Source organism: Anguilla rostrata, chromosome 1 (genome assembly GCF_018555375.3).
Source record: "Anguilla rostrata isolate EN2019 chromosome 1, ASM1855537v3, whole genome shotgun sequence".
Classification (NCBI taxonomy): domain Eukaryota; kingdom Metazoa; phylum Chordata; class Actinopteri; order Anguilliformes; family Anguillidae; genus Anguilla; species Anguilla rostrata.
The window spans coordinates 54,944,267-54,955,168 of NC_057933.1; the positions used below are offsets into that span (position 1 = coordinate 54,944,267).

At 41.3% G+C, this 10,902-nt stretch overlaps 1 protein-coding gene across 1 annotated transcript; it reads left to right on the plus strand.

Annotated features, from left to right (window-relative positions):
- Positions 1–358: 358 nt before the first annotated feature.
- mrap2a (melanocortin 2 receptor accessory protein 2a) lies at positions 359–9,353 on the plus strand. Its single transcript, XM_064343217.1, has 4 exons — positions 359–596; positions 760–901; positions 4,125–4,224; positions 7,059–9,353. Exons 2-4 carry the CDS (start codon positions 790–792, stop codon positions 7,468–7,470), a joined length of 624 nt encoding a protein of 207 aa, XP_064199287.1. The 5' UTR covers positions 359–596; positions 760–789; the 3' UTR covers positions 7,471–9,353.
- The last annotated feature ends 1,549 nt before the right edge of the window (positions 9,354–10,902 follow it).

The window sequence follows — 10,902 nt, forward strand, 5'->3', positions numbered from 1 at the left end:
AAATAAACATTCGTTACGTTACCTATTGGTGTTTCAAGTTTGTCAGTCGCCAAATATTCGCTTAATTAGAAGGTTCTGTTTATGGACAAAGAAAATCAGTAGGAAGACAGGGATACATATGAAGTTGAATATTTGCAGGCTGATATATATTATTAGCTGACTGATAAATATTTTATACAAACTTTGTTAAATATTTGGTTTGAGAACGTATTTCTCTATTCGAAGAAGGTGCTCCTTTGTTATTGTGTGTTTGTAACTGTCCTTTTTTCATAATCCTAGTGCAATCGTGTGCGTCACTACCAGCTTCAAGGTATTAGGCTGTTTAGAGAGAACCCCACCCCTTACTGCATCTGTTGACACGCTGACGAGTCAGTGCCAAGCACGTACTGCAGCTGCGTGAGGTCTACGGGATAATGGTAACGGACCCATAACTACAGAGCATTTTTGTGCCAATCGCGCAGAGACTCGCGGACCAAAAAGAGCTCCGTCTTGAATCTGGGAATAGGGTTGTTTCCTCTCTGGTTTTCCCTCCACATTCTGTCATTAATAACGTTTTGGATTAAAATATGTTGACGCTTCTGAAGAATCGGATGCCTGTAAGTAGCCTATCAAGTGAATGGTAATTCTTATTGCTACAGGCTGTTTTCGGAAGCGCCTTATAATTGCGCCCAAAGATAGATGGATGACATGCTGCAGGAATCTTGTCATGTGCAAATCTTGTTTTAAAATGTTTTAACAATAGATAATTTCCCCCTTCAGTTAACTTGAATACTAAACAGCCATTTGGAGATGTCCGAGTTCCACAACCCCAATAAAACTCGTGGTCCTGCCTACATTTGGGAATATGAGTACTACGACGACGATGAACCGGTGTCTTTCGAGGGACTCAAAGCGCACAGATGTGAGTTGCAATTTTACTTTCTTAACATAGTTTATGTAGAGGAATACATTACATTGTAGATAGCACTGCATGGTAGTAGGCTACATCATGTTGTCCCCCTTGGTTGCTGTCATAGGGCTGCTGGTCTTTATTAGCAGATAGTTTCTCGTGTCAGCACTCGCGTATTGCATTCCACCGATGCGTCCAGTTTTGCACGCGTTCAGCCTTTCCAAATCAAAAGTCACAGTTGGGTTTTTTCCACACAGTATGGTGTAGGAAAATGTAAATATGCGGCAAGGTTTTTCAGTACTGCCGAATGAGCTTCGAATACTTAATATGGTGTTCCATTCAGAATAATATCGAAAGTACTAGAATTTAATTATATTCAGAAGAAAAAAATTATAAAAAACACTTCAAAGTAATGTTTTTTTTCCTTCAAAATCTCTTCATTAACACTAAATTTTATTTATTAAACATTTTCTTATCTGCTGAGGATCCGATGATTATGGCCATACAGCCCCAGACCCACAAATGAGTCATTTCTGCCTTAGCTCCAGCTCCTCCAGGTCTCCTTGACGACACGCATACCCTAATGGTCTTCTCTGGTGTGTTCCTGGTCAATGGTCAAGCTATGGTCCTGTTGTGAGAAAGGTCCACAGCTTTGGGAATTGCAGTCATCTCTTCTCTGTTTTGGTCCGTGTTTACAGTCAGTTTCTAGAACCACACTGGGTTCATTGGACCTCACATAAAAGGTTTGCATGATTTTTTCTTGCTTGGATCCCCTTGCTGACAGAGACCCAAGGAGTCGTTATGTTCTACGTAATGACTGACAGAAGCTCAGCTTGTAATAACAGGCGTAGATTTAGGTGGAGATTTAGGGGGGTGCATGTCACCCCCCTAAATCATGAATGTGAGTGAATGGTGTGTGTGCCCTGCGATGGACTGGCAAACTGTCCATGGTGTATTCCTGCCTCTCACCCAATACATGTTGGGATAGGCTCCAGCACGTCCTGTGACCCTGACCTGGAATAAGCGAGTATAATGGATGGAATATTGACCATACAATTTTGTCCACACTACAAAGAATTAACTGTTTCCACATCTCCTCCTTGGCCCTCTTTCTTCTATCCTCCAAGAAAATATATAGATATATAAACCGATAAATAAATAAAAGTAAATACATTAATAATGAGTAAATAAACTGGCTCAGAGTCAAATAGTTATTGTTGCCTCAGTGCCACCACGTCCCTCATTGAAAAAGCCAGGAGCCAGGAGAAGATATTTACCGCCAGCCACAACGGTTTGATTCACTTCCTTTAGTGTTTTTACACTGTTGGACAGAGGCATTGTTTATGTCTTTCTGTAGTTTGTTAGTTCACTTGTAAGACAATTTGAAGCTAGCAGCATATATATCTATTAATAGCCTGCTAGGTCAGAAAAAATTAGCTTGCAGAAAGTGAATATTTAAATAATTAGAATAATTGGTAACATAGTTGTCAAATTAAAATTTTACTTTTTTGAGCATGTGATGAAAGTATTGAAATTGAAATTATCCCTTCAGATTTGGTACTCTGCTTCTGGCATGCACAATAGTTTGCAACAGTTCTCTCCATTTGAATGCATAATGGATTGTTTGCAGGGGACATTGATTACTCTCGAGTTGATAAAGAAACAGTGAAAAAAAGAATTATGAGCTGGATTTCTTTTCTCTCAAAAATGACTCTGCAGCACAGCTGCAGTATCATTCCTAAATGTGTGCTTGAGCTGTATCTTAATGTGCACATCCTAAAGTGCTGTGATGGCTCAGGTATAGTGCATGTGCTGTACAGGAGAGTTCACTGTGGAGATATTCCATTTTTAGTTCCACCTTGGCAGTCAGGAGAGAGAGGGAGGGAGAGATAGATGGAAAATATGAATGTGTCTGTGGGCTGAGCAGGAGGAGGCTGCAGCAGCACCTGTAGGAATACTCAGACTTGTGCTTCGGCATGTTTAATGCAAACAAGTGAACAAAAAAAAGGGACACATATTTAGGGAACCGGATTCCCTGGCGCATTAGAAAATGAAACTCAGAAATTGAAAACCTGAAAACCCTATGTGTAAAGTATGAACCACACGGCCAACAGACACAGAGTCAGTTCACCGTTCAGCATACCTGGATAAATGAGGGCAGGGCTTGGGGGAAATGAGTCACTGTTCAGACGAGTTGGAACTAAAGGGCGGGTAACACACTGGCTGTTCCACATCCACGGGCAGCCCATAGATCATATGCTATGACCAGGTGCTCACAGATGACTCAGCAATTAGCACAATGAATAGCTTCGTTGGTTTTTTAAAACTTTCTGAGAATTGAGAGGCTGCTCATTTGTGGGACCTTGCATGTGAAGGCAATTATGAAGATGACAATGAAAAAGATGATTATAATGCAGCCACCCATGTTTTGGCATCCTGTGTCCTCATCTGACTGAGTGGGCAAACACCATGTTCTCTTTCTTATTTTCTTTTTTTGCAGCACCAAATGAACTTTAAAATAGTCGACTTTAAAATAGTCAAAATGCCCATCTGTCAAAGTTTCTGCTCCTTTACCACAGCTGTTGCTGTTTTGTGTTTGGCGAACGTTGTCACTTTCTTGTTTCCCATGGTTTTTCAACCTGAGAATCTGAATCTGCGCTCCCCCCCACCCCCCCTCCCCCACTGCAGTGGAGTGTCATGGAACAAATAGTTTGAAATCACGACACACACTCGTTTGTATTCAGTGCCGCGCTTGGCTGTGGTTCGATTTCGACTGAATGTTCCTCTTTATACTTCACCGAGTACATCCCTTAAGCCAGGGGTAGACTCTGTGAAGTACAGGTATACCCCTGGTTTAAGGGGCAAAAGAGTGACAGCAGGGGGCAGCCCACCCGCTGTGGGGTTGGATGACGTGCTGTGGTGGCCCCAGGGCTCAGGATAAAGAGGCTTATTCCTCCCACGCAGCACTCCTGTCAATCCTCGAATGCCATGTCGTACATTTTAAGTTCACTTTTGAAGGGGTACAGAAATGGGGAGGAGGGGGGGCACAGTGGGGTCAGTGTCTATCTGGTTCTTTTAAATTGCCTGGCATAGGTTTTGAAAATTCAGTCAATGGGTGCTTTTCTGTGGGATTGCATGTAGAGGGATACTCATAACAAGACACATCCTGTCTGAGCTGTGCTTCTGTTCTTGTTTACCAGAGGTGGAGGGACTTTTTGTTATTTTTGTGTTACAGATTCGATCGTGATCGGGTTCTGGGTTGGCCTGGCAGTGTTCGTCATCTTCATGTTCTTTGTTCTCACTCTGCTAACAAAGACTGGAGCTCCGCATCAAGAGTGAGTTGCCACTTGCCTGTCAATCATCTCACCCTCTCCAGAACAGTTCAGAGTAAACCGATACTTGTACTATAACACTACATATGTACATAGAGCATCATCCCAAATTAGCACAGAAAAAATGTAATGAGTGTCAAATCAGGAGGACCATATTATTACCAAAATATTCATGGTTTGAGCCTCTTTTTAATGAGACCAAACATGAATATTTCAGCACGGCTATTCAATACTCTTGCTTTTAACAACAGGTGTGATGGCTAGAGTCAATTATCATTAAATCTAGCCAGTGATGCAATCTCTTTCTTTGGGAAAAGTGTTGTAGTGAGTGGGGCTGTTTAACTGCTCTGCTAAAAGTAAATCCATTTTTAGCACAGTGGTTAGTGCGGACGCCACTCACCAGGGAGACCTGGGTTTGAGCCTCACCAGATTCTAGCTCGCCATGATATTATCGTAACGAGGCCATTCTTACCACGCTGCCCCTCGCTTGAAACTGGTGCTTCTTATAAAACAATGTAAATTCCACACTGGTAGGCCTCAACAACCATTATCTGCATAGACAATTGAACTTTCAATTGATGTTTTCAATTGATTATCACAGAATTGCATTCAAACTTAAATTTATGAAGGGAACCTTTATGCTTGTAGTGTTCTGTGGCACTTGATGCATGGCGTGGCCATGCGTGGCCCTGACACCCCATAAACAGCTTTGTGTTCCGATGTCACTTCAGAGGTAATTAAACTTCTCAGGAGAGGAGACTCCATGATATGCTGGATTTCTATGCATAGATAATGGCCTCAGTGTGGTATAATTGCCTAAGGACATTCCCTTTGAAGCCTGTGGAGGGGAGACTGACAGAAAAACAGGCAGCATTCTTGTGTAATCTTGTACGGGCCATTAACAATTTTTCCATATCAAATTATACCATCTCTCTCTTGAAAGCCTTAATCTATAAACTAGATACCTTACTAGTGACCACTGAGAAAAAAAGTAAAAGTATTTAATTATTATTTTTTTACATAATACAAGTGTCTTGGATGACAAATATCATATCAAATATCATAAATGTCAGATATCATATTTGGTCCTGTAAGTACAACAGAGGATGAGGATGACGAATCAAACATAATATATATCCCATGCTCTCTAAATAGATTCTAAAATGAGGTAGTAAAAGGAAAAGATAGGCTCTACTCCTCCTATTTCAAAGGGGCAGATGACCTGTATAATAGATAATAAAAGCACTTGATGATGAGTGGAGCATGTGATGTGTACACCAGATGGTCTCTGTGAATTTATTTATCGATAGTAAAGGTCTTATAGCCTATAGTGCTCATCCACTTTGTGTTGGGTCTCCAAATATATTTTTCAATGGCTTAATGCACTTTATTGATGGGATTTTCAACCTGGTCTGATAAACTGATACTCTCAATTAAAGCCTTGCGTAAAAAAGTGAAATATTCCAACAAAGTCTCTATAAAGCATTCCTGGCCCTCTGTGATACTGAGTTAATTCTGTTCTCCAGATTTTATTTTCTAATTCTCTTCATAATCACACCCCTTGAGGTAGCCAACTGATAGCTCCTTCAGCAGGAAATACCATTGGATTTATATTGTTGGTTACTTCAGTTTTCCCCTTTTGTGCCGTAGCCATTGTCCTTTGCAAGCTCGGTGACATGCAATCACATCCAAATTTCTCATTAGCGCTTTTTGTGAAAGCAACCTTTTCCGGAAATGACTGCGAAGCCCCAAGGGCCCGTGGGCCTGGCTGTTTCAGAACATAGTGCTTAAACAGACGCGCGGCTCCTCAGCTGGCATGAACGGTTGAAAAAAAAAACAATTTCAGATGTTGGCTTGCCGTGCAGCCTCCTCGGAACTGTGAATGTAATCACTGTGGATTAGTCCCGTGGAATGGGTGAGTGCATTTCATTCCATGGACTTGTGTGTTTCATTCATTTATAGAAGAAATACTAAGCACAAAATTAGGTTTTATATTTTACTTAGACTTAGTCTGCTGGAGCTATGTTATCACCAAAGACAAGTCGGATCATTTGAAAGACCTTTTAAATATAGACTTAAAGCACACACGCACACACACACACACACACACACACGCACACACATGAAAAGGTTTGGAAACCCCTGGTATAGTTAGTCATCTCTTCAACAGTGCCCTGCTGGCCAGAGCAACTTGTCATTTCTGAATGCTTTATTCACATTGGTGCTAATAGGCCTCAGACACATAAGTAACCCTGAACTGCCTGCCATTTATGCGTCCTGACTGAAGGCCATGTGCTATAAATGCAAAATTGCAGCTGGAGATTACACCAGTCGCCTGATGTAAATGTCACAGGGATGATGACTTCTAATAGAGGCAGCAGGTTCTAAATTCAGCAACACCTTGACTTCTCTCTGTTGTGAAGCAGAATCAATGCCACTATGAAAGGAATAAGCAACTTCAAAATTTTTTCCTTAATGATTTTTAAAATGAACTGTGAAGAGGTGAAGAGATAACAAGAGCAGCGAGCTGTAGTCAGGCTCTCACAAATGATTTTTGAGAACTCTGTGGAGTCGTCATCTATCCCTCCACTGACCTTTAGCGCCCTCATCTGTAGTCTGCTCTGGTACAGTCCCCAGCTTCACTCTCCTGCTCAGCAGAATTCCGTCCTTTCGAGTATTCAAAATGTAATTCTCATCTATATGGTAAATCCCTCACATTTTTCTAATTTCCTATAGAACCTCCACCTATTGCTTTCCACTAAACTGCAGAAACCTTGCTTATGGAGTCTAGCAAGCTGATTTATATCACATCCCTTTCTTCCCCCGCCTTAACGCAGGAACACAGAGCAGTGTGAGAAGCGAGCTCGTTCGGCCAGCTGTGCGGTGGACATCGGCCACGATCAGGACACAGGCAAGAAGGCGTGCTCTCGACCCCTGCTGGACGAGTCCCGCTCCCTTTTCCACTGTTACATCAACGAGGAAGAGCGGGCTGGGGGCGGTGGCGGGGTGAAGGGCAGGGGTGGGGGCGGGGCTAGGGCTGGACAGGCCCCTAGCCTCGATCTCCACGGCGCGCCGGCAAGCCAAAGGACAGACAGGGAGGCCAACTTCCTGGCGCACTTCAACATCCCGAACTTTGTGAACTCGGAGCACAGCTCCACACTGGGAGACGATGACCTGCTGCTCTGCGAGCCTCCAATCATCCTGGACAGCGTGTCCTGCCCCGAAAGTGCCCATCACATCATCAGCTGAACTCCTCACACCAGGGTACTTTTCTGTGTGGCCTTCATCAGCGGACAACAGTGTGCTATCTGCAATGCTAATGAGTGCTTGTACACACAGCTAATCACTTTTCGTCACCTACAGTTTTGAACCGGTATCTTTATTTAACTACTGACACACAGTTCAAGGAAACCACTGTGTGATTAAATATTACTTGTAAATAGAAAAGGCTTCATAGCTATCTGTCAGCCTCAGACCTGTCAGTGCTGGACGAAAGACCATCAGTGGAGATTAGCGTTCCTGCGTCATTATCTCATGTACACAGGGAAGTTATTGGTAAGACGCTAAAATGTAGCGATTTTAATTTTAAGTGTAAAAGACCCGCAGAATACAGAGCATGTGCTAAAGTGGTATGTCTAGACATTCTGCACCATACGGTCAGGTCCAGAATTTGTGGTACCCTTGGCCTTGATAAAGATAAAGAACAAAAAAAAGCTGTATTGAACTAAAGAACACAAAAGAGACAAATGTAAAAATAGAATCCATTTATACTAATGCAGTCGTTTCACAAAAAGATTGGCGGCATAATTAATGGCATCCCTGTTTTCAAAACATCAAAAAAAATGGTGTACTCTTCCTTCGCAAGGGTGGAATTACCAAGCCATCTTCTAGGGTTTTATATTTGTGATATTTTTCCATTTATTAAAATAAATTACAATTACTTAGATGCTCTTATCCAAAGTGACTTACGGAACTGAATAACATCAGTGTCAGTCTTAATAATACAATAGCATTATCACCAAGGCCCAAAGATAATGAATAAATACAGTAATGCTAACATTTTACAGTATAGTAACAAAAGTAAGTACCATTAGACAGATAGCCTATCTTTGCAAACAGCTACACCAACAACATTATCTCAAAAGAAATTCAAAAGAAAGGACAGCTGAAGAGGGGGTCAAGGGAACCATGGTGCAGCCTGAAATGGGTTATGATGACTGTGTTGTGTGAAGCTCATTCTGCCATTGGTAGCAGAATGGAGAGGTCTGGTTGGTGCAATGGGGTCTGATGAAGTGTTGAAGATATTATGGTCCACTAATCGAGGACCAAGGTTTTGAATTTGACTCAAGTTGATATAGGAAGCCAGCGGAGGCTACCGAACAGAATCTTTGAAGATCCTTTGGTCTGTGCTTGTGGATTAGCCTCTTCAATTCGCAAATTTTTGAGTGGTTCAAGTCTGAAGACTTAGATGGCATTGCAAAACAGTAATTTTGTGGTCATTTCATTGTCCCATTTCTTGGTTGATTTTGAGATACTTGGGATCAATGCAGAAAGGTCTTCCTTTTCCAGTTTGACATCTACTTTGTGGGAAATAGTTATTAAAAACAACAGAAACCCTTTTCTCTAAAATATACATAATTTTCGCTTTTTTTGAGGTGTACAGTAATAGCTTTTTTTAAACTTTTATTTTATACAGCCTTTTTTGGTCAGGTTTATCAAGGGTGTCAGGTCGCTACATGAGCTATGTGTCAAGATGTTTTTCAGCTATTTTTCAGTTGTGTAAATTAATGTTAGTAACTGCTGGCACAGTGACAGTACATCGTTTCATATTCGGCTGTCTGGTGTGCCTACTTGATAGACATAGGGGGTAGGGCATACTAATGTTTTTAATGTTGTAATTGTCAATCATGGTATTATGGACACCATTAAGTCCTGAACATTGTAGCAAGACTTGCTTCTAAAGTACATACTGCCATTTAATGTTTACTGTTTTCATCTGAACCATTTTTCTTATGAAGTACACACTTACCATGCTTGCTCAAAAACTTACTAAAAAGCTGTAGCAGAATAAAGTTTCATATATACAAATGAAAAAATATACTGCCTGTTTGTACGATCATTTCATTTTTCAATGTGACACAGTTTTTCCTGTATTCCCAGTACAGTACTTCCCTTCTCAAACATCCATTCATTAAAATAAAATTGCACATAAAGTTAATAAACCATAGTCAATGCAATGACTTCCACGGATTAACAATATTTTGTCACTGTTCAAATATGACTGTAAGAAATCCAAACTGCATAACTACATATCAGGCTTGTGTCATTTCTGTTCCTGGAAATACAGAAGAGCCTGAATTCTTCACATCAGACTCTGGAGCATTTCCGGCAGGTTTTTTGGCCACATATTCATGTTGTGAATCTCCCCTTATACTTAATTTCAAAGGTGCTCTATTGAATTTTAATCTAGGAACGATGCAGACCAATGGAGTAAACTGAAGTCACTGCTATGTTCATCTATCCAGCCTGGAATACTGTGTGCTTTGTGACACAGCGCACTATCCTGCTGGAAGTCTCCATTTTGAAAAGGGTAGACTGACTGTGGCCATAAAGGGATACACATGGTCAGCAACAATGCTTAGGTATGCTGTGGGATTTAAATGATGCTCAATTGCTATTAATGGGCCTAATGTGTGTGAAGACAACATTCCCTACACCATTACCACCACCACCCTGCACCATTACCACAAAGCAGGATGAATCCATTGTGACCCAAATTGTGACCCTACCATCTGAATATTGCAGCAGAAATTGAGATTGCCCCGACTAGGTGAGGTTTTTCCAATCTTCAAACATCCACTGTTGCCTCATCTTCCTGTCCCTAGCAGACAGGAGTGGAACCTGATGTGGTCTGCTGCTGTAGCCCATCTGCTTCAAGGTTTGACGTGTAGTGCGTCGAGACGCCCGTCTGCACACCACTGCTGTAAACTGCGCTTACTTGAGCATTTACAGCCTTTCTGTTAGCTTGCACAAGTCTGTTCTTCTCTAACCTCTCCCATTAACAAGGTGTTTTTGCCCACAGAACTGCCTCTCACATTGGATGTTATTTTTTCTTGCACCATCCTGTGTAAACTCTAGAGACTGTAGTGCATGAAAATAACAGGTGGGCAGCTATTTCTGAGATGCTGGAACAAAAAAAATTTGGCACCAACCATCACACCATGGTCGAAGGCGCTTAGATCACACACCTAGTCCATTGGCGTTTGCTTTTTATTTAGTTGAATGTTGAATTACATGGGTTGTGAAATGTATAACTGTATCAAATGTATAAGTTACTGGAGTTTGGCATTTCTGTTTTATGACAGTTTAATAGCTACTAGTTAGCCATTAACTTTTCAGCATGTTCAGTTATGAGACAAGGCTCCATTGCCTATGCACAATTCCTGAGACCCGTGATATTACCACATGGTCAGATTTAGATTTAGATGTTACATCCACACAGTATTATAGTTAAAATACATCCCTTCATCCCTATTTACAGATGCCACTGGTAAATATTTAAGCACGATGCTAAAGGAAATCATGCTCTGATAAATATACTTACTGGTGTCCTGCAGCAAAACTTTTTTTTTAGAGTTTGAGAATAAACTTAAATATGCGACAATTAAAATTGACAAAAGC

Excerpts from the sequence above, each read along its gene's own strand:
- mrap2a (XM_064343217.1), top strand. The coding sequence starts at position 790 with ATGTCCGAGTTCCACAACCCCAATAAAACTCGTGGTCCTGCCTACATT. Across the intron at positions 902-4,124 it reads GGGACTCAAAGCGCACAGAT|ATTCGATCGTGATCGGGTTC; the intron begins GTGAGTTGCAAT and ends TTTGTGTTACAG. Across the intron at positions 4,225-7,058 it reads ACTGGAGCTCCGCATCAAGA|GAACACAGAGCAGTGTGAGA; the intron begins GTGAGTTGCCAC and ends GCCTTAACGCAG.